This window comes from Callospermophilus lateralis, chromosome 3 (assembly GCF_048772815.1).
Source record: "Callospermophilus lateralis isolate mCalLat2 chromosome 3, mCalLat2.hap1, whole genome shotgun sequence".
Classification (NCBI taxonomy): Eukaryota; Metazoa; Chordata; class Mammalia; order Rodentia; family Sciuridae; genus Callospermophilus; species Callospermophilus lateralis.
The window spans coordinates 88,329,674-88,357,388 of record NC_135307.1 but is presented as its reverse complement, the minus strand read 5'-3'; the positions used below and the strand labels follow the sequence as shown (position 1 = coordinate 88,357,388).

General features: G+C 35.6%; 1 protein-coding gene across 12 annotated transcripts in view; it reads right to left on the bottom strand.

Moving 5' to 3' along the window:
- Positions 1 to 27,715, bottom strand: part of Mga (MAX dimerization protein MGA) — a 129,161-nt gene that overhangs the window by 26,072 nt on the left and 75,374 nt on the right. For 11 of the 12 annotated variants that reach the window (XM_076850587.2, XM_077109160.1, XM_077109158.1 and 8 more), the window contains exons 6-13: positions 22,254 to 22,385; positions 21,944 to 22,048; positions 19,507 to 20,183; positions 18,001 to 18,343; positions 8,357 to 8,583; positions 5,726 to 5,908; positions 4,505 to 4,577; positions 2,823 to 3,340 (exon numbers count right to left, since the gene is read on the bottom strand). In XM_076850587.2, coding sequence (XP_076706702.1) covers positions 2,823 to 3,340; positions 4,505 to 4,577; positions 5,726 to 5,908; positions 8,357 to 8,583; positions 18,001 to 18,343; positions 19,507 to 20,183; positions 21,944 to 22,048; positions 22,254 to 22,385 — 2,258 coding nt within the window. Of the gene's footprint in view, positions 1 to 2,822; positions 3,341 to 4,504; positions 4,578 to 5,725; positions 5,909 to 8,356; positions 8,584 to 18,000; positions 18,344 to 19,506; positions 20,184 to 21,287; positions 21,357 to 21,943; positions 22,049 to 22,253; positions 22,386 to 27,715 lie in introns of those variants that run through there. The other variant, XM_077109167.1, reaches the window with a different exon arrangement.

Sequence of the window (27,715 nt, the reverse complement as noted above, 5' to 3'; positions counted from 1 at the left end):
CACTTCTGCATCCTAGATATTGGAAAGTCACATGAATGTGTCTGAAGAATCATGCAATTGTTTTATTTTAATTTAAAAAATTAATTAAGCTATTAACAATCATCAGCAAAAATGGTTAACAATCATCAGCAAAAATTCTGTCTTCCAAAGAATCCTCTCTCTGACCAGAGAAGAGTAATGAGGCCCCGAAATAAGGGTCTTTTCCAGCATCCTTTATATTTGAAATATATATGATAAATCTACTTTAAGTTGTTATGACAACCACTGTTACAATAACCTAAGCTACAAAGTCACTTCAGTTTTTGGTTATCAAAAGGCTCAAATTTGAAGATGTTGCTTCATATTTTGGACAAAATATGGGCTCAAAACAAATGCTGGTAAAAACTCAATGTAACTAGACACAGTCAGAAAACTATCAGACAATGTAAACCAACAAACCAAATATGGCACAAATTTTTTCTGCTGAGTAGATTACACTGCCCATCTTGGACAGAGATATAGTTTTTGTTGTTGTTGTTGTTTGCTTCTTTCCTTTTTTAAAATTTTTATTTCTTTTCTTTTTGGAACTGGGGAATTAACTCAGAGGCACTTTACCACTGAGTTACATACATATAATTTTTATTTTTTATTTTGAGACAAGAGTCTTGCTAGGAACTCACTAAGTTGCTGAGGCTGGCTTTGAACTTGCGATCCTTCTGCCTCAGCCTCCATAGCTGCTGGAATTACAGGCATATGCCACCATGTCTGGCCCTTTTTTATTTTAAAGGAAAGAAAACAAAAACCTCCCATTTTTCTTACCCATGTTCTCTAGGTCATATTACTGGTGACTCTAGAGGAAATAACCTTTTCTATGACTTCTTTTTATCAAGTGGGGGACAGGACACAGTGGCATACACTGTAATCACAGTGGCTCAGGAGGCTGAGGCAGGAGGATTCCAAGTTCAAAGCCAGCCTCACCAACTTAGTGAGGCCCTAAATAACTAGTGAGAACCTGTCTCAAAATAAAAAGGGCAGGGATATGGCACAGTGGCTAAGTGCCCCTGGTACCAAAAAAAAAAAAAAAAAAAAGTGGTGGACTGAGGTAGAATCTACTCTCTTAATAGGAAGTTAGTAAGGAGGATAGCTAGAGCAAACTATTCTATCTTCCAAGATGCAAAATAAAACTACTCTTTGCTACTTAGGTAAATTGTGATTATTCCCAGAGAGATCAGGAATATCCAAGTTTAGTACAAAAAAAACATGATCTCTCCATCCCAAAGTAAACTTTAGTACAGATTTTCAGGCTATGTGGCATCTAGGTCAGACAGTCCTGCCTGTTCTGTTGGGACTGCTTAAGACTACTCAGCAGCTTCCCCAAAGTCTACATAGATTAAATATTCCTTATCCAAAATGCTTGTGTTTTTGAAATTTAGACTTTAAAATATTTGCATATATATGTAATGAAATATCTTGGAGATGACACCCAAATCTAAATAAAAAATTGACTTATGCTTCATATACATCTTAAACTGTGTTCACAATCTGAAGGAATTAATTTTATACAATATTTTTAGTATGTTTGCCCTCTTACAACATGAGGTCAGGTATGGAATTTTCTGTTTATGGGGTCATGTCAATGCTCAAAAAGTTTTGGCTCTTGGATCATTTTGAATTTTACATTTTTTGGGTTAAGGATGCTCAACATATATTATAAACGGCTTGACTGCTTATGCAAATGACACTCTATGGTGGCTTTGGAAGTCCTGATCAGGAGAGAACACAAAATCTCTATGCCTTTATTTCAGGGAGTCTTATTAGAAATCTCAGTTAGGTCACTATTTCCAAAGTATCAATAAATAAATGAAGAGAGAAATATCATTCTCTCCATCATTAAGAGTTTAAGAAATACCAACAGAAGCAATGACATAGCACCAGCAAGAGTAAACTATAATAATTTTTTTTTTAAAGTAGACCAGTTATATATTAATGGAGCAGTCCTTAGTCCAAGTTGAGTAACTTTAGCAATAACATGGGACACTTGCATACATTTTCTACCCTTATAAAAATATAATTTATACCACTGAGCAAGAAGGAAACCTTGACAATGACTTAACATTTTCATTTGGAACTCTTCTTTCCAAGGATTTCCTAGATGTTGGTATAATTTTACAAATATATTCTGCATGAATTACTGAACAGCAAGGACACATACATTTGTCCTAAAGTGACTTCACTGATAAAACCTCACAAATCAAAGAAAAATATATGACTCATTTTTTAAAATTCTATATATTTGAATTTCTCATAAATTAAAATTTTCCCCAGGATATAGGGACATGACTCACTGATAAGAGCACCAAATTCAATCCCTAGCACCACAAAAATAAGATAAAATATCTCCAAGTTTCTAAATATATACTGCCAACTGCCTGTCTGAAAGTCAAGTTCATCATCTTCCCTTTACTAGCCTTAACATTCTAAACAAGAGATTTGTATTGAAAGCTGTATGCTAATAATAAATTTTAAAAACTAGATTAAATTCCTATATTTGGTTCTCAAAATATCTCTAGAGTCTACGCAATAAAGTTTAAGAATAACTTTCTGAAAAGAATAGAAAGAAAAATCTAATAATACAAGGCTCTGTTTCTGTGTATAAATGTTCCAAAAATTCACTGTAGGTATGCATCTAACTGACCTATTAGAAAAAGGGATAATGATTTTGTTACCCAGTTACCAGGAAATGTGAAGATAAAGGACTTAAGGCCCAGTAAGGGCTCTGAAAAAAATTAAGATGTCACCTAAATACAAAAAGGTGCTATGTCCAGATTAAAGATAATTCTCACCTGGATAAGCCCAGATGTGCTTGAACTGGGTTTACGCTTATAGGCCACAAGCTTCCCTGCAGGAGAAAGCCCTGCATAAAAAGGCAGACCTTTGCCTCCATGTAATCTCTCCCTCACTGAATCCAGAGTATCTGTCTGCACAGGAGAGATATCATCCATTTTCCCAGGGGACAATGGACCACCAGGAGTCTCTGATCCAGATTTATCAGCCATATCATCTTGATCTTGACATGATGGCATAGAGATTTTGACACGAGAAGAATAAACAGGAGGGTTCTTCTCACCCCGGCTCTTTCGTTGAGAAGCCAACTCAATGATGAAGCTGCCCACCTTAAGTGATTGTGGCATGTTGCTATTGATGTGCTGGGATAAGATGCTCAAAATCTTGTTTCGATCTTCCTCCCAGTTGCAGTCTGAGATGATCTCTATCAGTTTGGTGGGACCACCAGGTGACCTCTGATGCACGTAAGAGGTAGAAGAGGATTCCCCTTCATTGCAGGAAGATTTCCAGCTCTTTTCTGATAAAAAAATTGAAAAATTTTTCTGAATCCCAGCAATTCTGTACTAGTGGACTTTTAAAAGATATTCAACAATTTCTCAATGTTCTATTCCCATATACTTTCCAGGGGTAACCTAATATGTAAGTTTAACATTCATAATTTGGGAGTTTTCCAGAAAGAAGAAAGATCTCACAAAATTGTCTTCACTATCCTCTGATAAAAAGGAAGTTCCCTTAACATTACTCTATGAGGCCTTAACTATTATCTAAGAAGTGCTAGCTTGCAAACAAAGCATCACCTATAACCAAGGTTGATTATTTGGCTTAGGTTACTATTCTGTTATTCATTGGGCAAAGCAAAAATACTTGCAAGTTTGCTCTGAAACATGCTCTGACGTGCTAAATCTTGGGGCAATCAGAAAGATTTCATTCAACTCCCCAATATATTTCTATCCATGATGACATGTTGAAAAATATGTATTTCATTAGATACTGAGATCTCTACAACAGAGTTTCCCAACCAAAATGCTATAATTATAGTTATGTCCAGGATACTGATTCCCATGGCCCCCAGGGTGCTCATGCTCTCAGCCAGGTTTCTTCCACCCAAGCAACTTTTTCAAAATCTGTGCTATGGAAACATATTTTCTGCATACCATAACACTTTTTAAAGACAGGAAGTACTACCGCATGAATGTTATAAGACTTACAAAGCATAGCCAAAAAAAAAAAAAAGCCCAGAGGTAATTTCCAGGTTATTACTATTACCTCTCATCACAGTAATTCAGGAAGTATTCTCTATTAGATAAATCAGTGATATTCTTTCTCTTCCTCTGCATTTCCCTGATAGTGGCAGGTAAGAAAGACCTGAGGCAAATTTTTAATAGCTAATAATGCCAATACTGCTAAGGTTTGGTAAAGAGAGCTAAAAAAAATTTTCACTCACCTCATCTCTAAAAGTCTCTCATAACATACCACATCAATATGAATAAATTTTATTTTTGAGAATTATTAAACAAACCAAATAACAAACAAACAAAAAATAAGATGCTTACTTATTAATCTCTATTTTTGGCAGAAACCAGAAAAAGGGTAAGTGACATACTCTGGATTGCTAGTTTTGGTTTTCTGCTATTATATAATCCAGACATATATAATTACCAGTAACTATTAAGATTCTAACCTTGTGATTTATCAGAATCATCCTCCAAGTCACAAATGAGTTGTTTTAAGGGTTGCTGTTCAGAATCAGGTTCCTAAGGAAGGAAATAACAGAGCAATACTTATATATCTAGTATCTATAAAGAGCAAGACATAAACATTAAATCTCTTACAGAAGTTAAATTAGTAGAATAAATAATCAACAGCTTCTGTTTTGGTTTGGATGTGAGGTGTCCCCCAAAAGCTCATATGTGAGACAATGCAAGATGGTTCAGGGGAGAAATGATTGGGTTGTGAGAATCTTAACCCACTTAGTGAATTAATCCCCTGAGAGGGATTAACTGAGTGGTAACTGAAGTGGTAGGGTGTGCTTGGAGGAGGTGGGGCTTAGGGCATAGCTTTGAGGTATATATTTATATCTGGCAAGTGGAGTTCTCTCTGCTTTTTGACCATGATGTGAGCTGCTTCCCTCTGCCACACATCCACCATGAGTTCAACCTCATCTCAAGCTCTAAGAAATGGAGGCAGCCTTCTATGAACTAAGACCTCTGAAACCATGAGCCCTCATATAAACTTTTCCTTCTTTATAATTGTTCTGGTCAGATCCTTTAGTGAAAAAGCTGACTAAAACAGCTTCCCATCTGAACACACTACTACATTACTAGAATCCTGAGGAAAAAAAACAAGTAGTCTTGTTCTAATGTTTTTAATAATGACTAAGTCATCAAGAAAACAATTATCAGGGCCTGGGAATATTGCTCAGTGGTATAGCTCCTTTGAGGCCCTGGATTTAATCGCCAGCACCACCACCACCCAAAACAAAACAAAACAAGAAAAAACATCATCGCCATCATCATTGTCATGTGCATTGTACTCTACTGTTACTCTAGTGAAGAAGGAAAATATTTTAGGTTTAACAGAACAAGCTTAAGTTACTTAAAAAATTCATCAGTGTGGGAAGACATAAATCTTACTAATTACAGATAAATAATTTAATTAAACCCAGAAGTATTTGTGTTGTGTTTTAATTACTCCAAGGTCAGAAAAATAAAACTTTTAGTAACCCTAAGGTATAGAACACCGAAGTATGGAGAAAAATAAATTAATTTACATGTCATATAAGTCTAGAGTACATTAATTATTCTTGTAGCAAGAAAATTCTAATCATTCTGATAGTAATTCAGTTCTAATACCAGCAACAAGGAATTAAAAGTTAAAAAACAATTGTGTAACAAGTAATCACCTTTGAACTATGGTTCCCAGGACTAGAATGACATGAGTTCTGCTGCTGAAGTGATGGAGACAAGGATGGAGACAAGGATGGCTGTCTGTGTTCTTCTTTTTTTCGTTCATATACTCGAACACGGGCACAAGTCATCATACTTTCAAAGTACAAATAGACTGGATCTTTGTCCTCTTCCCTTATCTGCAAGTTTTATATATCAAAACATCTGATACATTAGTGAAAAAAAGTCTCCTATACTATAAATGAAGACAAATACTTAATCTGTGTTTTCATTCCATCAGCTGAAATTTTTTAATGCAAGCTTTAAAATTAAACAGTATAAGTACAATTTGTATGTGCTAAATCTTGGGGCAATCAGAAAGATTTCATTCAGTATCAGGAAATTTCAGATTACACCAGAGCAGTGCTTCTCAAGATGTGTGCTTGAATACACATTTGTTAATCACCAGTCAAACACAGACTGATAGAGTACAATAAAACAAATTACTAGAGCTGGGCATGCCTACAATCCCAGGAGCTCAGGAGGCCGAGGCAGGAGGACCAGTTCAAAGCCAGCCTCAGCAATAGTGAGGTACTAAGCAACTCAAGGAGACCCCATCTCTAAATAAAATACAAAATAGGGCTGTGGATGTGGCTCAATGGTTCAGTGCCCTGTGTTCAATCCTCAGTGTCCACCCTACCCTACCCCCCAAAAAATAGAAAAATAAAAGACATTATGGGCTGGAGTTGTGGCTCAGAGGTACAGCGCTCGCCTACCACTTGCGCAGTTCTGGGTTCAATCCTCAGCATCACATAAAAATAAATAGAGAAAATAAAAGTATTGTGTCCAACTACAATTAAAATAAATAAACAGATAAATAAATAAATAAAAGACATGTAAAATTACTACAAGCTCAAATTTTTCAATATAATAGACTTACCTTAATCAACTTGCTGTAGAAGTTGTTTGTTTTCCCCCTTTGGAATTGGGGATTGTATTCAAGGGTACTTTAACAATGAGCCACATTCTCAGCCCTTTTTATTTTGAGTGAGGGTCTCATTAAGTTGCTGAGGCTGACCTCAAATGGCAATTCTACTGCCTCAGTCTCCTGAGTCATTGGGATTAAAGGCATGCATGGCTCAAAGATTTGTTCTTATATTTATTTCATCACAGACCAGTAACAAAGTTTTAGACCACCACTGGTACAGAAACCATGTATGCTGTGTTGTATTGTGTTGCACTGTAGAGGATTCTTTTTCAAATGAGTGGACTGGGAGTCTTACTTTTCCCTATCCATCTTCACAGATACACAATATATCAAATGTTACTTTAAATCTGAAACTTTTATTACTATTTAAAAATTTGCTTTTAAAAGGCTTTTCTTAATATTTTTCTACATTTTCTAGCATTTTGTGTTTCAATTACACAATAGTTTATACTACTGGAATAACAATACCTTTAAAAGACTTTGCAAGTCATGTAAAAAGCCCAGCTTTCCATGTACTTCTTGAAGAAAGACATGGCTATCTTTAAGAATCACTGATTCACTTGTACACTGCTGGTGGGACTGCAAATTGGTGAGGCCAATTTGGAAAGCAGTATGGAGATTCCTGGGAAAGCTGGGAATGGATCCACCATTTGACCCAGCTATCGCCCTTCTCGGACTATTCCCTGAGGATCTTAAAAGAGCGTACTATAGGGATACTGCCACATCAATGATTATAGCGGCACAATTCACAATAGCTAGACTGTGGAACCAACCTAGATGCCCTTCAATAGATGAATGGATAAAAAAAATGTGGCATCTATACACAATGGAGTATTATGCAGCACTAAAAAATGACAAAATCATAGAATTTGCAGGGAAATGGATGGCATTAGAGCAGATTATGCTAAGCGAAGCTAGCCAATCCTTAAAAAACAAATGCCAAATGTCTTCTTTGATATAAAGAGAGCAACTAAGAACAGAACAGGAAGGAAGAGCATGAGGAAAAGACTAACATTAAACAAAGACGAGAGGGGGGAGAGAGAAGGGAAAGCATATGGAAAAGGTAGGAGACCTTCAATGTTACACAAAATTATAAGAGGTTGTGAGGGGAAAGGAGGAGGGAAAAAAGGGAGAGAATTAAACAACAGCAGAGGAGGTAGAGAGGGAAGATGGGAGGGGAGGGGAGAGGAGGGGGGATAGTAGGGGATAGGAATGGTAGCAGAACACAACAGTCACTAATATGCCATTATGTAAAAATGTGAGTGTGTAACTGATATGATTCTGCAATTTGTATTTGGGGTAAAAATGGGAGTTCATAACCCAATCGAGTCAAATGTATGAAAGATGATATATCATGAGCTCTGTAATGTTTTGATCAATTAAAAAAAATAAATTAATTAAAAAAAATTTTAATAGAACCCCCTCAAAAAAGAATCACTGATCCATTTCCATTTTTATGACATTAAGAAAGTTTCAGCAACTAAAAAAATGATTAAACAAAAAAAGACAACGTCTTACAAACCCATTAAAAAGCAAAAATTGCTCACAGAATATAAACTGAAAATCTGGTTGAAATCTATCACTTCTACAAATGACTTCTGTAACTTGCAAAAAAAAAAAAAAAAAAAAAGGAAAGAAAAGAAACTCCAGGCACACTTACCACAGGATTGGGCTTGGGAGTATATGCCCGTGAAGGTTTAATTCCAGTGAGCAGTTTGCCTTTCACAGTAGTAGATAATACTTCTGGCTGAGGCAGCAATAATGGTTTCATAGGCTCAATGACTGAGGGTGTTGGGATATAAACTGGCTCCGGATCTACTTCACCTTCTACTTTCACCCACAATGGGTAATGTCGAACAGGCTGCTCAGGCTCTGTTTCACATATAGCTTAACAAAAAATAAGATTAAGATTTTAGGTGCTTTAGGCAACAGAAGTTTATCACTGAAGCAATGCCAATCAAAATTTATTCCCTCACAAAGACAGTAACTCAAAACAATAGTCAAATAGATGCTCCCTAAAAACCTCCCCATGTACCTTAATTTATTCATCTATTAATCAAATATTTATCGAATATCTACTATCTATTTTAGGCACTAGAGTGAACATAGATAGGAATGAAACAAAGTTCTCAGTATATGCATCATATGCATCTTTTGTCAAATTTATCCTTAACTATTTTATTTCTTTGGATGTTATTCTAAGTTGTATTTTTTAAAATTTCAATTGCTAGTTGTTTATGGCTTATATGTTGTATACTGACTATGTGTGCTACACAATCTTAACTAAACTAATGATTTTACTGGCTGTTTTATACACTGATCAGGATCTTCCTATCTATAAACAAAGCCAATTTTAATTTTTCCTTATCACATTGGATGTCTTTCTTTAATCCTTATCACACTGGCTGGGATCTTCAGTCTGTTGTTTTGGGGATTATGTTGTTTTTTGCTTTTTTGAAACACAGCTTTGATTTGTTACTCAGGTTAGTCTTCTCAATCTACTGGGCTCAAGTAGCCCTCCTGCCAAAGCATTCTAGTTACTGGCTACTGGAAAGACACACACAAGTGACTGTACACAGTTCTTAGTGATGAAACTACCCATTCTTCCTCCATTCCCAATATTTGGGAGAAAGCACTCAACGCTTTCACTATTAATATTTCAACTGTATAAAGTTTTTCATAGATGGGCTTATCAGATTGAGAAACCTGCTTTCTATTCCTGAAGTACTCAGAATTTTTAAAAGAAATGGATTTTGTCATTTCTTCAAAAATATCTATTGTTGTAGCTCAGTGGTAGAGCACTTGCCTAGCTCATGCCAGGCACGCACCAAGTTTGATCCTCAGCACCACATAAAAAATAAACAAACAAAACAAAGGTATTGTGTCCAACTACAACTAAAACATACACACATATTTATATATAAATCTGTTGAGACAATTATATGGCCTTTATTTTATAGTCTATTATGACAATGAAAAATTGTCATAATAGACAGTGCAGTAGTGTAACCCAGTGCAGTAGTGTAATCCTAGCAAATCAGGAGGCTGAGTTAGGAGGATCACAAGTTTTAGGACAGCCTAGGCAACTTAGCCAGACCCTGTCTCAAAATAAAAAACTTAAAGCAGGTGGTGGGGTGGGGATATGGTCCAGTGGTTAAGTGCCCCTGAGTTCAATCCCCAGAACAAAAAAAAAAAAGAAAAAAAGAAAAAGAAAACTACAGGGGCTGGGGTTGTGACTCAGAGGTACAACGCTTGCCTAGCATGGGCGAGGTTCTGGGTTCGATCCTCAGCACCATATAAAAATAAATAATTAAACTAAAGGTATTGTGTCCAACTAAATAAATATTCTTATTTTTTATTTTTTTTAAAGAAAACTACAGGGCTGAGGCTGTGGCTCAGTGGTAGCGCACTTGCCTGGAATGTGTGAGGCACTGGGTTCAATCCTCAGCACAATAGATAGATAGATAGATAGATAGATAGATAGATAAAATGTCCATTGACAACTACAAAAATATTGAAAGAAAGAAAAGGAAAAGAAAACAAAACTACATTGACAGTTTTTCAAATGTTAAAGCAACTTCGGACCAAAAAATCTTAATACATATAGAAAATAAGTATAATAAAAATAAGTCTTCTACCATACCCAGTATCACAGCTCCATTGTGACTACTTTTTAACTATTTGTGTTTTAGTGGCTACCTCAATAATCCTTAAAAAAAAAAAAAAAAAAAAAAAGGTCTAAAAAATGTCTTAGTTTCCTGGTAAGTCTATTAGCATGATTATCCTTTAAGCATATTGTTGGATTTGATATGCAAAAATTTTACTTAGGAGTTTTTTTTTTTTTTTTTTTTTTGGTATCTATGTTCCTAAGGGATACTGGTCTACAGTTTTCTTGTAATATCTTTTTCTCTACTGAGTCTGTAGGTAATACTGGTCTCATAGAACAAGACCTTTCTATGGAATATATATAATGGCATTATGTATTCCTTAATGTTTTACAGAATTCATCAGTGAAGCCACTGATGAGTTGACACTGAGGATTTTCATTACAAATTAAAATTCTTTAATAAAACTAAACCATTATCTAGTTGTTCTTCAGTGAATTGGATTCCTCTGAGTCTTTAAAGAATTTGTTTATTTCATTTGAGTTGTCCCTTGTTCTTCTTTTTAACTTCTATAGTGAAGTCACCTCTACTCCTAATATTGGTAATTTGTATGTTCTCGTTTTTCCAATCAATATGGCTACAGGTATCAATTTTACTGATCTTTTACTTACATTTTTAGTTAACTTGGAGGGATATGTCCTATGTTTAACAAAACTCGAGTGGGCTAAGAAAGCTGAAATGCCAAGTTTTATCCTTTCTCTTAGTATTGGTCACAGCAGGTAAGCACAGTGCCTTTACACAGCCAACAGTATTTTTCAACAAACCAAAGGACAAACAGGTGGTAACAGTGATGCTCAAAAGGGAATACAACAAGGAGAAGTGATTAAAATTCCAGATATCACACCTTACACACTAGAAAACACACAGGGACTTTGAAGTCAGAAAAACTTAACTACGAATCCCTATAGTTTACTTATATATACTGATTTTAAGAACAAGTTAAACTCTTACAAATTCAGTAGGGTCATTTGTATAATAGAGAAGAAAGCTTCCTTATTATATAAGACTGCAAAACTAAAATGATATGGCCTGCACAGGGTGTTCTGCATGGACTGTCCAATAATTTTAGTACTCCTCTGTTCACACCAAAGGATTAATGAGTCATTAATTATAGGTAAGCTTTTAAGTCTATTACCATTCCAAAAAAACTTATTTACTTATTAATTTATTTATTACAGAACCGGGGACTGATTCCATGACCTCAAGCATGCTAGTCAAGTACTCTGAGCTACATACCCAGTCCTATTTTTTTTTTTTTTGCAGGTGGGTGGGGGGAGTACGGGGCACTCAACCAGAGTCACACTGCCAGCCCTATTTTGTATTTTATTTAGAGACAGGGTCTCACTGAGTTGCTTAACACCTCACCGTTGCTGAGGCTGACTTTGAACTCACAATTCTCCTACCTCAGCCTCCTGAACCGCTGGGAGCACAGGCATGGGCCATAACACCCAGCTATTCTTTCTTTCTTTCATTCTTTATTCGTTTCTTCATTTATTCATTCATTCATTTATATTTTTGGTGACTGGGGTTGAACCCAGAGGTGCTTAACACTAAGCCACATCCCCAACCCATTTTTTTTTTAATTTTTATTTTTTAGGTGTAGATGGACACAACACAATGCCTTTTTTTTTTTTTAAAATGTGGTGCTGAGGATGGAACCCGGGATCCGCCCGTGCCAGGCAAGCATTCTACCACTGAGCCACAATCCCAGTCCCCCCAACCCATTTTTATATTTTATTTAGAAACAGGGTCTTGCCAAGTTGCTTAGGGCTTTGCTAAGTTGCTAAGGCTGGCTTTGAATTCATAAACCTCCTGCTTCAGCTTCCTAAGCTCCTGAGCTTACAGGCTCATGCCACTGTTCCTGGCTTTATTTTGATTTTTAAGATAGTTTTATAATACTAAGTCGCCGGGGTTGGCCTTGAACATAATCTTCCTTCCTAAGCCTTCCTTATAAGTGTGTACCACTGGGGCTGGGGTTGTGGCTCAGTGGTAGAGCGCTCGCCTAGCATGGGTGAGGCCCTGAGTTCGATCCCCAGCACCACGTAAAAATAAATAAAGATATTGTGTCCAACTACAACTAAATTTTTTTTTTTTAAGTGTGCACCATTACACCTAAAAAAAAAAACAAAATGTATGGTTGGGCTGGGGTTGTGGCTCAGTGGTAGAGCTCTTGCCTAGTATGTGTGAGGTACTGGGTTCAATTCTGAGAGAGAGAGAGAGAGAGAGATCAATCCAACATCTAAAAATTTTTTTTAAATATATGGTTATTAAATGTCTAAAATTTCATGAACTGAGAAAACTTTTAATTTATATTTTAACTACATAATGAATAATAACCATGTAAAATATAAAATTATAAGAAAAAAGAAAGTCTTCCACTATAATCAGTGCCACAGTCCCCAAGTGACTACTGTTAACGATTTCTGTTTAATTTTAGTGGTTACCTCAATTATCCTAAATAAAATGAACTTCAATTTCATAACTTAGCAGTAGCTAAGAACTCCATATAATGAGAGAAGGAAATAGGCATTATAAACTTGCTGCACCTCTCCACTTCTATTAGCTACTGTTATTTACACATTGTCAAGGTTTGTATGACTGATTTCTATAATTACATTTAAGTCATTAGCATTTTTATATGCTTATGTGATTAATGCTTGTAGAACCAATTAGGTCCTTTAGAGGAAGAAAGGTAATCCTATATCACTAATTAATAAAGTGAATTTATTCATCTTTTTTTTAATTTTTACTTACTGGTCAAAGTTTTACCAAAACTTTTTATTTATTCATAATTATAGTATAATGTTCCTGAACAAATTTTGGCCTTTCTTTTTTTTTTTTTTTTTTTTGGTACTGGGGATTGAACCCAGGGTCTTGTGCACGCTAGACAAGAACTCTACCAACTCAGTTGTATCCTCAGCCCTTATTTTTTGTTTGTTTTGTTTTTAATACTGGGGATTGAACCTGGGGGATTGCTTAACCAATGAGTCACATCCCAGCCCTTTTTTGTATTTTATTTAGAAACAGGGTCTTGCCAAGTTGCTTAGGGTCTCCCTAAGTTGTTGAGGCTGGCTTTGAACTCATAATCCTCCTGCCTCAGCCTATTGAGTCACTGGGATAACCGCACCAGGCTCTTCTTGTTTTTCTTATAATCATGGAGATCATACCAGTTCTTAATCATGTTCTTAAAATAAATTGAATATCTTTTTGAAGACATTCTTATCTGCATCTGGGTTTTTATTTTAATAATATGCTACTTTATAGTACTATAATGTAGATGACATCCTAAAATTTTACTCCACCCTCTACCGTTAAGCTAAATTTTCTTGTATTAGAGGACATCTCCTGCTTCTTGAATTCCTTTTAATTTTCTAGAGCACAATCTCAAGAAATTCACCTAGAGTTTGTAAGAGGTCCATCTTTCCACCCTACTGCATGTATTAATATCATTATTTTATGCACACAATTGATAATCATGCATGGTCCCTACCACTCCCGTGATTTCAGAAATAAAAAACAACTAAAAAACCAGCTTTACTGATCTTCTCTTTAACATCAAACTGAATTTTTAAATCCTTCTAACGCAAAATGGCTTCTCTTTAAAGATTAAGCCAGGTGCAGTGGCACACACCTATAATCGCAGCTACTGGGGAGGCTGAGGCAGGAGGATTTCAAGTCAAAGACAGCCTTGGCAATCTGGTAAAATCCTGCTTCAAAATAAAAAGGACTATGTATGTAGATCAGGAATAGAGTATCCCCAGGTTCAATCCCCAGTACTGCCTCCACTCCCCAAAACAGTATTCAGATATATTCTTTATATTCTGAAATACCAGAAGAAAGTATCCAAATGGGGATCTTCTTAAAATTTTATGGTCAGATGTCCAGTAAGCCCATTTAATCTGAAATTTTGTGTCCTTTGGCTCGGAAATATATTCTTCCACCATTTATTAAGTAAATTTTTTTATGCTACTAGGAATCATGGAAATTGAACCCAGGTGCGTTTGTACCTCTGAGCTATATCCCCAGTCCTTTCACATAATATTTTGAGTTGAAACAGGGTCTTTCTAAGCTGCACAGGTTGGTCTTAAACTCGAAATCCTCCTGCCTCAGCTTCCCAAAGAGATGAGATTACAGGTATGCACCATCATCTCCTGCTTCTTTCATCCTTTTGAGTATATTATCCCTTTCACTTTCTGTTTCATTCTTCCTTTCTTTTTTCAAATTCCTCCATATGATCCAAAATTTCTTCCTCATTTTCCACCTATCTTTTTGTAAAGCACACAGATTTCAACCTTTTCCAGTTTATGTACTTATTTTTGTCTTTCTTTCTTTTTTTAAGCTTGACACTTTTCCCTCTAAGAACTCTTCCTTATTTCTCCCTTTATACAACAATTGTAACAAAAATATCTTCCTTCCTTTATTCATTCTTCCCTAACAGTATAAGAAAATTGAAGAAAAAAAGGCAATATTTTTAATAATATATTTTTACCAGTAAGAAAACCAAATTATAACCTGATAATTGGCTGGCTTCTGGAGCTAATTCTTCTCAAGGGTAGAACACAGAATAATGACACTAATCAAGAAAGCAGAAAGTCTAACAGATAAACATTATTCGTGCATATGTAGCTTTAATAACTTTTTCTTGTTCCTTTGAAATGAAAATGTGTTACTTTAAATTTAAGATGAGAACAAAACCCAGCAAGAAGATAGAAATACAACTAAACTAATAACTTTGCATTATATTTCATTTTAAACCTTATCTAGCTATATGAAGACAATATCTCCTTTATACACTAAAATAGTAATTAGAATAGCCTGGCACTGATTACAAACAACAGAAACCAAAAAGAGACCCAAACATTAGCATGTTAATGTTACTACATTACAGGCGACATTTAAAATGTCACCTTTAAAAAGTATATATTTTTCAGCAATGGTACAACTGAGCCATTTGAGGAGCAACTTTCTTGAGGACAAATCTCATATCAAATAAATTTCACACATACTAACAATTTTTAAGCACATACATATGTTAAATACAGTTTTATTTTTATTTTATTATTTTAGCTTTCCCCCGCTCCCCTTGGTAGCAGGAATTGAACCCAGTGGCACTTAATCATGGAGTCACATCCCCAGCCCTTTTTTGATATTTTATTTAAAGTCTCACTGACTTTAAATTAGGGCCTTGCTAAATTGCAGAGGCTAGCTTTAAACTCTCGATCCTCCTGCCTTAGCCTTCAGAGAGCAGCTGGAATTAAAGGCATGTGCCACAGTCCCCAGGTTTAACTTTATAATCTTACGGATAAAGACATTTTTAGTAAAATCCCGAAGACAGAAAACAAACGGAAAAGCCTGAGATATTTAACTATCTGTTTTAATCATCTTTTTTTTTTAATTTATTTAAGGGTGGGATGAGACCTTGAACAAAATTAAAACATAAATCACAAAATTAAAACCTGGGAAAAATAAAACTCCTGCAAATTACTCCAGTAAAAGAAAAGATTCAAAAAGGCACCTTACAGCCAGGCACAGTGGCACATACCTGTAATCCCAGCAGCTCAGGAAGCTGAGGCAGGAGGATCATAACTTCAAAGCCAACCTCAGCAAAAGTGAGGTGCTAAGCAACTGAGTGAGACCTTGTCTCTAAATAAAATACAAAATAGGGATGGGGATGGGGCTCAGTGGTTGAGTGCCCCCTGAGTTCAATCCCCGGTACACCTCCTCCCCCCCAAAAAGGTACCTTATAGAAGAAGATTTATGACAAATGGTCAATAAACCTATCACTGAAGAAGTACAAATTTAAAATAATTCCAATTTCTACCTACCAGTTTAAGACTGTTTTAAATTTTTTTAAACATCCAATTTTAAAAGAATAGAAAAATTGGCACAACTAGCATATGTGTAAGTTGATATGATTCTAGAAACATCAATAAATGTTTAAAGACATTCACTGCCATAGAAATTTCACTTTTTTCATAGATTTACCAGCAATAAAATCTTAAACCTGGCTAATCTAAATATGGATACTAATTACTGTATTATTCATAACAAAACCCCCAAAAGCTAAATGTCCAACAAAAAAGGACTGTAATAATGACATTATTAAAATCAGTATATAGATAGATTCTTGATAAAGAACGTGATCTTATGACCTTAAAATGCTTATTACACCACATATGCACACTCTACTTCCATAAATATATAAACACATACAAGTGGAATCACACACAAAAAAATCCATTCAAAGAGATAAGAGGATCACAAGTTTGAGACCAGTCTGAGAAATTAGTAAGACTATATCAAAATAAAAAATAAAAACAGGGCTGGGTTGTGGCTCACCAATAGAGCGCTTGCCTAGCATGCACAAGGCCCTGGGTTCGATCCGCAACACCACATAGAAATAAATAAACAAAATAAAGGTATTGTGTCTAACCAAAAAATAAATGAATGAATAGAACTGGAATGTAGTTTAGTGGTAGAGGGCTTGCTTAGCTTGCACAAGCCCTGGGTTCAATCCCAAACACTGTTGCCCCCACCCCCCACAAAAAAGAAATATTAGTCATCATCTCTGATTAAAATGAGTACATAGTAAACAATAAGAAATATAAATATAAATTGCCCAAAAAAGGAATATTAATTCCCTGGTAAATTAAGAAACAAGAAACCCTTTACATAATGAAATCATATGTAATAATATTTGAATACAAAGAAATCACAGTAAGTGAAAAGTTGAGAATAAAATAAAAGCTAACTTGGGTCTATACCACATTTGTCCAAAATGAAAAAAATTAGCTTTCTAGCCAGGCGCAGTGATGCATAGATAGATAAAATAAAGGTATTGTGTCCATCTACAACTAAAAACTATATTTTGGAGAGTACGTGGGTGCTGGGGATGTGGCTCAATGGTAAAAGCACCCAAGCCCCCAAGGTTCGATCCCTGGCACCAAAAAAAAAAAAAAAGGCTTTTACAGGACACGGTAGTAATCTCCGTGGCTTGGAGGCTGAGTTCAAAGCCAGCCTCAGCAAAAGGGAGGCATAAGCAACTTGAGACCCTGTCTCTAAATAAAATACAAAACATTTGTCCCCAAAATTCCAGCCATTTGGAGAACTTCTCCAACATAAACAGAGAGAGACCTTTATTACAAATTTTCCTTTTAAACAATAAGACAGATTATCTATATTATTTCCAACAGCTGAACCTTTGTAGGAATGCAGGTAGAGAATTACAGGAAATGGAGGAAAAGTATTCTGGAAGTCTAGGAGTAAGATTCAAATTCAGCACACACAGAAGTCATTTTCAAAGAAAAACTAAATTTTAAAAATGTGTGAATATAGGGGCTGGGATTGTGGCTCAGTGGTAGAGCGCTCGCCTCGCACATGTGCGGCCCCGGGGTTCTATCCTCAGCACCACATAAAAATAAATAAATAAAACAAAGGTATTGTGTCCAACTACAACTAAAACCCAAAATTTTTTAAAAATGTGTGAATATAACACATTATAAAGAAAGGACATGTAAGGATAATGAGAATTCTCAAAATTCTTACCATCAATCAAAATGAAAGTAGGTAATACTATCTTTAAATAATCATACTTTTCCAAAACATAATATTACACATTTAACTCTCAATTAATACTCACTGTATTCCAGCTTCTTTCTCTTCTTTTTCTCTTTGAGTAGTTCCTCCTCCTCCCTGACTCCTTCTTCTTCCCTTGTCTCCTCTCCCAGAGCATCATAAAATACTGGATCTCGATGAACAGCCTTCCTCTGGAAATGCTTAGTTTTGGATCCTCCTTTAACAAGTACAACTTTTCTTTTCAAACAAGTACAGCCAAACATGCAATCTGGTCGACGGCAGTGAGCAGGTTGGCGCTTTTCTAAAGCTAGACTGGAACATACACAACCCAGGCGACAGAAATCATTGTTGCACGGAGGGGCTCGTTTCCTTATGATTGTGTGGATAGGTTTAGTTTTTAGAGATGCCTAAAGTTAAAGCAGAAAATTATAACTCTACTAAATCATCCTCTGATACCAACAACTTACAGTCATATATTGGTCTCCTTTCTTCTAAGTACTAACAGCATAACACAAATTCAAAGGACAGAAATGCACACAACTAGGATTCTAAGTAATCTCCCATTCTAATACATAGCACAAGTAATCAAGAAAAGAGATATTCTAATTATGAGCAAAAAAAAATCAAAGATGGTTTTATTAAACAGAAACTGCACATAATGTTCTTTAGCAGAGGCTGATAAACCTAAGGATCCTGGGCCAAATCCAGTAAGCTTCATAAAGTCTCAATGGAACACAGCCAGGCTTTCTCATTTACATATTTTCTATGGTACAACAGTGGAGTTAAAATAACTACAACAGAATATATAGTCTGCAAAGTCCAAAATATTTACTATCTCAAAATTCAGCTGGCATTTGTTCTAGAGTAATTAATAAAAAGGGAAGAGAATTATATTTGTGCAAGTCTATGAATGATTCATAATAAAGGACACAGTCTGTAATGAGTATCAACATCTGACAATACTCAGCTCTAGAATTCAGTATAGAAATTTTTTTCAGTGTTGAGAACTGAATCCAGGGCCTGTACACAAAAAGTACATGTTCTGCCACTGCGCTACACCCCTAGGGTTCAGTTCAGAACTTTAAAATGGAAGACACGATATAAAAATTCAAAGCTAAAAAATTATACACAGGCTGTTCTGTCATTTCAAATGCACTTGAGGCTTCTTAGGTGTATCATTAATAAATTAGTATAAATCTTAGCATAAAGTTTTATAAAAGACATAAGACTTTTCCCCAGAGGTTAATAATTCTTTGGGTTTTCTGGGATTTGGTGCCTTTAAGCAGAATTTTTAAGTATTTTAACAAGATTAGCAAATGTATTTGTTCACATAAGAATGAAATCAGAAATTTTCAGAATGGCCAGCTACCTTTATACAGCTGAGGGGTGTTATTCAAAAGCCCAACTTAGCAGGAGGGCTCTACACTTAAAAAACAGGTTGATAAAAAACCCAAGAAGACATCTTAGTTGTCACCCAGGTGACTAAAAATTTCCTGATTCTTCTGCCAAAAGGCCCCATTCCCTTTCTAGTCAAGCATCAATATACTTCCAGAAAACAGCAAATACATACTTGAGCTGTAAGCAGAGTTGTCAAGGATACATCTGCTCGCTCTTCAGTGATATAGGTCCTTGGTTTTCCTTCCCAAAGTGCACAGTCTTCCAGGTCCATTAGCTTCACCTGAGATTTAGACAAGCCTGGAGGACGAGTTCCCTGTTGTTGTTGTTGTTGTTGCTGCTGCTGCTGCTGCTGCTGCGCCTGCCGCAAACTAATCTGCTTTGGAAATATATTTTCATCTAAAGTTGGTACAGCAAAGTTATTCACCTGATTATCTGCGATGGTGTTCGAAGTATTCTTGGTATTCTTATCTCCTAGAATCACAGGGGTGTGCTTTTGCTTTGGTGAAACAGGATATGGTAAAATGGATTTATAAGATGATTTAGTTCGGCCACTGAGTGTTGCCTGTTTATTTTGAGATTTTGCCTTTCGAGAGGCAGTGGGTACAGAATGAGGCTTCAAAGAATAAGAGGTAGAAGGGGAAATGGTAGATTGCTTCTTCAGTACACTATCAAGTGTTCGTACATAGCTGGTACTCTTGGTGGGAAGCTGGTATACCACAGGAGATGTGGGAGCATTGGAAGAGAAACCCATGCTTGTTTCCATGAGCTTGCCTTCATTTTCCAAGTATTCATCTAGCTTATCACTACAGAAAGCAGAACGGTTTTTCAGTGAACCTTCTGAATTTCCACCTAGAAATAAGGAGACAAAAGATACTTAAAGAAATCTAGGACAGATCCTTAGTTCCCTAGAAATGACTCAAAAAGGCCAGGAGTACTGAACTACAAGCTAACGAGACTTCCAAAGTCTCCCTCCTCACAAAGAAGGAAAAATAAAACCAAAAGATGAGACTGAGTCTGAGATACTAATTACATAAAAATCCACTCTGTGGTCTCCATTCCATTTTCTAAAATTATGCCTTACCTTAAAATTATCAAATTACATTTCTTAATCAACAATGATTTTTGCAAAGTGTTAAAGAGTCATTAAGTCATCAAACTTTGACAACTTTTGACCTAACTACAGAATCACAGATAAGTAAAAAATCATAATAGCAAAAAAAATATAGAAATAAATCAAGGCAAACATCAACAGAATGTCAAGGGATTACTTAAGAGACTGGAGCACTAGAATCTGATACAAAGTGCAAGGGCACAGTTAAAGTCACAAAAGCATAATATTTAGGGTTCCCGCTTCCCCACATACTAGAAATTAACCCAAGGGCCTTGTTCATGCTAAGCAAGAACAATAACACAGAGTTACAGTCCCACACCATTTTTATGAGAATTTATTTTGAAACAAGCTCTTGCTAAATTGCCCAGGCTGGCCTCAAACTTGCGATCCTCTTGCCTCAGCCTCACAAATAGTTGGAATTACAGGTATCCACCACCACACCGGCTCCAATATTTAGCTTTTAAGAAAGAAAAATATAAGTTCAGGAGAGAGTCAAAAATTTTACTGTTTTAACACTATACAAAGATTCAAAGGTTAAAAAAAAAGACTATTTTAAACAAAAAGTCAATTTATTTGGTTAGAGTATAACAGCAAGGAAGTTTAGTGTGAAAGAAAAAGCAGTAGACCAACTGGCACACAGTCAAAATGCTTGGATTACAAGTTTACTTTTAAGTATAAGACTATCAGGAATTATTACAAAGCTCAAAAGTACACAGTTCTGAAATAACATTAGGGAATGATGCTTTTTGTAACTGTAGTGGGGTAAAAAAAAAAAAAAAAGAAAGAAAGAAAATGCAGTTTAAAAAAATGCAGGAGCCAAGCACAGTGACACATACCTGTAATCCCAGCAGCTAGGGAAGCTGAGACAGGAGAATCATGAGTTCAAAGCCAGCCTCTGCAAAAGCAAGGCGCTAAGCAACTCAGTGAGTCCCTGTCTCTAAATAAAATACAAAAAAAGTCTGGGGATATGGCTCAGTGATTGAGTGCGCCAAAGTTCAATCGCCAGTATTAAAAAAAAAGCAGGGACTGAACCCTCAAGATTGTGGTTATGGGGAAAACAAATTAATAAGACAATTATTCAGTTCCGTTTAAATGCTAGAGAGAAGAAATATAAAACAATGGTTAACTAAGACTTTTTTTTTTTAATATTTTAATATTTATTTTTTAGCTTTTGGCGAACACAACATCTTTGTTTGTATGTGGTGCTGAGCATCGAACTCGGGCCGCACGCATGCCAGGCGAGCGTGCTACCGCTTGAGCCACATCCCCAGCCCCAGTTAACTAGGACTTTTAACAAAAATTTGTAGCTATGTTTCAGAGCATATTTAGAGTTTTTTTAATATTTATTTTTAGTAGTTGTAATTGGACACAATAACTTTATTTATTTATATGTGGTGCTGAGGATTGAACCCAGGGCCCTGCATGCACGAGGCAAGTGCTCTACCGCTTACCATGACCCCAGCCCCTTATATTTAGAATATTTTAAAAAACTAACTACCTTCATTCCTAGATGAAGACGCACTATGAAATTTCCCCCTCCATCCTTTGATCTTGGTGAAGTCATTGGTCTTCCCAGTCCTAGAAACAAAGGGAAATCCAGCATCTATAAAAGAAAAAGTAAAAGAGATGACCAAATTCCAGCAAATCATAAGACAAAAGATCAAGTCTTATCAAAAATGTATAAAACACTTATTAATACTCTGCCAAGAGACAAAACATCTGCCACAAACTATCCTGAACGTATATCACAAATTACCTAAACTTTAATCTAAAAAAAAGCATTTGGCTTTATAAAAGTATACACTCACCAGGAGAAGCAGGGTTGGTTCCCACAAGGTTCCAAAAAGGAAAGCTAGTAGCTGGAGCCAAAGGTAGCTGTACTCCCAAGTATTTAAGATCAATGCTCATTGTTGGATCCACTGAATTCAGCTTTAAACCCACTATAAGGGGAAAAAAAAATACCACAAATCATATTATCTCCTTTTTGTTTTTTTAACTGGGGGAAGGGAGCAGTTAACAGAGAAAAAGGAGATTGTGACAACCAAATTAATTTATTTTAAATAAAAGTTAACAGTGACAGAATCATTTTAAGGTGACCCTATAATCCACATTTCTCATATTACTCATTTGAGTATGATTAAGGTCTGTGATTCGTTTCTAACCAATGGAATGTAGCAAAAGGGATGAGGATATACATGATTATGTGTATGTGATTAAAATACAGAGTATAGTATCCCTCATGATAGAGCTTCAAGTAAATAAATTCTGCCAACATGCTGAGGAAAACTGGAAGCAGATCCCTTCCCACTCTGGACTCTAATGAGAAAACAAGTCTAGGCAATGTCTTAATTACAGATTTCTGAGACCTTAAACAGAAGACCCAAAGTAAGCCATACTAAAACTGCTAATACAAAGAAAACATGAAACAGCAAATGTGATATTAAATTCTTAAATGTGTGGTAACTCATTAAGCAACAATAGGTGACTAATAAATCAAAATGGCAGAATTCAGATCTTTTATGCCCCGGTAGTCCAGAAACTTTCTAGAACCTCTAAACAGAACTTGCCATCAACAGAGTTTTTGGTCTGATTATGGCTATTATTAATGACATTATGGTTAAGTGAACCCATAAATATGAATTCTTTAAATTTTATTACAAAGCAATCTTTTAGGAAAGTATTTAAATTTTAACAAAATGGAAACCAAGAGGAATCTGAAGTATTATTATAGTAAAACTATTAAAAGTCATAGGTGTATGTTTCCAACAAAAAAAAAAAAAATTTTAATTCTTTTTTTTTTAACCAACAAAAATTTCATAGTGCTGATACTCTAAAAGGTGAAGACATCAGGTAGATTGGGCCACAATTCATATGGCTAATTTGTGTATTAACCACATAGAACCTATCTGTAATTCTACCTCTTTAAGTACTTTTACTTTATCACATTTATTTAAATGCACGAAGTAATTAACACAAACTTCAATAGAATAAAACTTTCTTTCCTCAGATTCCAAGTCAACTAAAGGGATAAGATTTCATGAGTCCCAACAAACTGTATTTTTCTTTCCTTTTTTTTTTTTTTTTAAATATTGTCTTCACTGAAGAAATACTGTCTTCACTTCATGAAACCTGGGCTAAACTTCTCTTTGGCTATAGTTTCCACAATGGTAAAATGAACATCGATCAGCCACACTGGGCTATATGCTTTGAGAATTTACCTTTTCTATAATACAAATCATCTTAAGACTATAATACAAATCATCTTAGATAAAAAGACATTCTCCAGACTTTAAGGAACATTAGTATTATATTTCCAACTGATTCATTAGTAGTTACAATACGGTAAGTAAGTTCCATTAGTGGTTTAAAAAAAAAGAAAAAGAAACAGCAAAAACCCCAAGTGAATTTTTTTGGTAATTTTAGTAAAATTACCAAAAAAATTACCAAAAGTGTAACTTAAAGTCAGAACAAGCAGAAATTAAGAAAGATAGAAAGAAAAAAATCAAAAGTGGAACCAGAAAACAAGAAGCAGCAGCAGAAATTCAAGGTAAAAATGAATTCTAATCAAAAGACCAAAGGAGATATTATAGTCCTCTGAAAAAGAAAAATATTATTCATTAGTAATAACAAAAACTGGAGATGGAGATTTAGCTCAGTTGGTAGAGTACTTGCCTTGCATGCACAGGTCCTGGGTTCAATCCCCAGCGCCAAAAAATGAATGAATGAATGAATAGCTAGCAAAAGCTGTGAAACACTGGCCAGTGCAATTAGACCAAAGAAATCAAAGGGATATGTATAAGAAAAGAAGAACAACTTAAATTAGCACTATTTGCTGACAATATGATTCTCTACCTAGAAGATCCAAAAAACTCCACCAGAAAACTTCTAGAACTAGTAAATGAATTCAGGAAAGTAGCAGGATATAAACACATATAAATCATAACACACATAAATCAAAGGCATTTCTGTATATCAGTGCAAAACCTCTGAGAAGGAAATGAGGAAAACTATCCCATTCACAATAACCTAAAAAGAAAAAAAAATAAGATAGTTGGGAATCAACTTAACAAAAGAGGTGAAAGATCTGTACAATGAAAACTACAGAAACCTAAAGAGAGAAATCAAAGACCTTAGAAGATGGAAAGATCTACCTTGCTCTTGGATAAACCGAATTAATATTTTCATACTACCAAAAGCACTATACAGATTTAATGCAATTCCGATCAAAATCCCAGTGGCATTCCTGATAGGAATACAAAAATCAATCATAAAATTCATCTGGAAAAATAAGAGACCCAGAAAAGCTAAAGCAATCCTTAGCAGGAAGAGCAAAGCAGGTGGCATCACTATACCAGACCTTAAACTATACTACAGAGCAACAGTAACAAAAACAGCATAGTATTTGGCACCAAAATAGACTGGTAGACCAATGGTATAGAATAGAGGACATAGAGACTAACCCACAAAATTACAATTATCTTATATTAGACAAAGGTGCCAAAATCATGCACTGGAGAAAAGATAGCATCTTCAACAAATGATGCTGGGGAAACTGGAAATCCATATGCAACAAAATGAAATTAAACCTATCTCTCTCACTATGCACAAAACTTAACTCAAAATGGATCAAGGACCTAGGAATTAAACCAGAGACTCTGCATCTAAAAGAAGAAACAGGGGGCTGGGGATGTGGCTCAAGCGGTAGCGCGCTCGCCTGGCATGCGTGCGGCCTGGGTTCGATCCTCAGCACCACATACAAAAAAAGATGTTGTGCCCGCCGATAACTAAAAAATAAATATTAAAAAAAAAAATTCTCTCTCTCTCTCTTTAAAATAAATAAATAAATAAATAAAATAAAAGAAGAAAAAGTAGGCCCTAATCTTCATCATGTGGATTAGGCCCAAACTTCCTAAATAAGACTCCTATAGCATAAGAATTAAAACCAAGAATCAATAAATGGAATGGAATCAAACTAAAAAGTTTCTTCTCAGCAAAAGAAACAATCTGTGAGGTGAACAGAGAGCCTACATCCTGGGAGCAAATTTTTACCTCTCAAATATCAGACAGAACACTAATCTCTAGGGTATATAAAGAACTCAAAAAGATAAGCACCGAAAAAACAAATAACCCAATCAATAAATTGGCCAAGGACCTGAACAGACACTTCTCAGATGAGGATAGACAATCAATCAACAAATATATGAAAAAAATGCTCATCATCTCTAACAATCAGAGAAATGCAAATCAAAACTACTCTACGATATCATCTCACTCCAGTCAGAATAGCAGCTAATATGAAGACAAACAACAATAAGTGTTGGCGAGGATGTGGGGGAAACGGTATGCTCATACATTGCTGGTGGAACTGCAAATTGGTGCAGCCAATATGGAAAGCAGTATGGAGATTCCTTGGAAATCTGGGAATGGATCCACCATTTGACCCAGCTATCCCTCTCCTCAGTCTACACCCAAAGAACTTAAAAACAGCATACTACAGGGACACAGCCACATCAATGTTTATAGCAGCACAATTCACAATAGCTAAACTGTGGAGCCAACCTAGATGTCCTTCAGAGGATGAATGGATAAAAAAATGTGGCATATATACACAATGGAATTTTACTCAGCAATAAAAGAGAATAAAATCATGGCATTTGAAGGTAAACGGATGGCGTTGGAGAAGATAATGCTAAGTGAAGTTAGCCAATCCCAAAAAAACAAGCGCCAAATGTTTTCTCTGATACAAGGCGGCTGACTCATAATGGGATACGGAGGGGGGCATAGGAGGAATAGATGAATTCTAGATAGGAAAGAGGGGTGGGAGGGGAAGGGAGGAGGCAGGGAATTAGCAAGAATGGTGGAATGTGATGGACATCATTATCCAAAGTACATGTATAAAGACACAAATTGGGTGTCAACCTACTTTATATACAAACAGAGATTTGAAAAATTGTGGTATATATATATGTAATAAGAATTACCAAAAAAAAGTACATGTATAAAGACATGAATTGGCATGAACACACTTTATATACAAAGATGAAAAATTGTGCTCTATATGTGTAATAAGAATTATAATGCATTCCGTTGTCATGTATTTAAAAAAAAATAAAACGGGCTGGGGTTGTGGCTCAGCGGTAGAGTGCTCACCTCGCATGTGCGAGACCCTGGGTTCGATCCTCAGCACCACATACAAAAATAAATAATTGAAATAAAGGTGTTGTGTCCAACTACAACTAAAAAATAAATATTAAAAAAATTAAATCAATCAAATTAAAAAAAAAAAAAAAAACCTGCCAGAAAAAACCATATGTGGTGGCACTCGCCTGTAATCCCAGCTACTTAGGAGGATCTCAACAAGTTCAAGATCAGCCTGGGCAATTCAGTGAGATCCTGTGTCAAATCTTTCGTACGACCCCCAGTACAAAAAAAAAAAAAAAAAAAAGCCAGAACACATGCCTATAACTAAAGAAGAAAAGTTAAAATGTGCTCATTTTGGCAAATAGTTAAATATTTACAATCAAGACTCATACAATCAGATTTAGAGACTGTTTCCTATCCATTGTCTTGTCTACATTTACTCCTATATTTTGAACTGTCCTCCAAGTGGGACCAAGTCCTAAGAACAAATAAAGAAAACTTATTTATTTTTTTCCCCCACAATACTAAGGATTGAGCCCAGGGTGCTCTACCACTGAACTAAATCCCCAGCTGCTTTTACATTTTATTTTGAGACAGGGTCTTGTGAGTTGTTTAGAGCCTTGCTATATTGCTGGGGCTGGCCCTGAACTTTCAGTCCTCCTGCTTCAGCCTCCAGAGTTAATGGAATTACAGAAATGCACCACTATACGGGGCTTAATTTCTCCTTTTAAAACTATAAATCTAGCTATTTAAGGGAAACAAAGATTGGGAGAAATATCACAAAAGAGAAAATAGAGGGAAGAACTCCATAAAAGAACTATCTCACACCTTGAAAAGTTTAAGTACTACTAGGATTCACAGAGTTAACTATTTAAGAAAATAAAACTGTTCTGCAATCTTTGTAATGTTTTGAATAACCAATTAAAAAAAAAAAAAAAAAAGAATTCAGCTAAGCCAGGCACAGTGGCACATGCCTGTAATCCCAGTGGCTTGGGAGGGTGAGACAGAAGAATCATGAGTCCAAAGCCAGCCTTAGCACTGGCAAGGCACTAAGTAACTCAGTGAGACCCTATCTCTAAATAAAATACAAAATATGGCTGGGGATGTGATTCAGTGGTTGAGTGCCCAG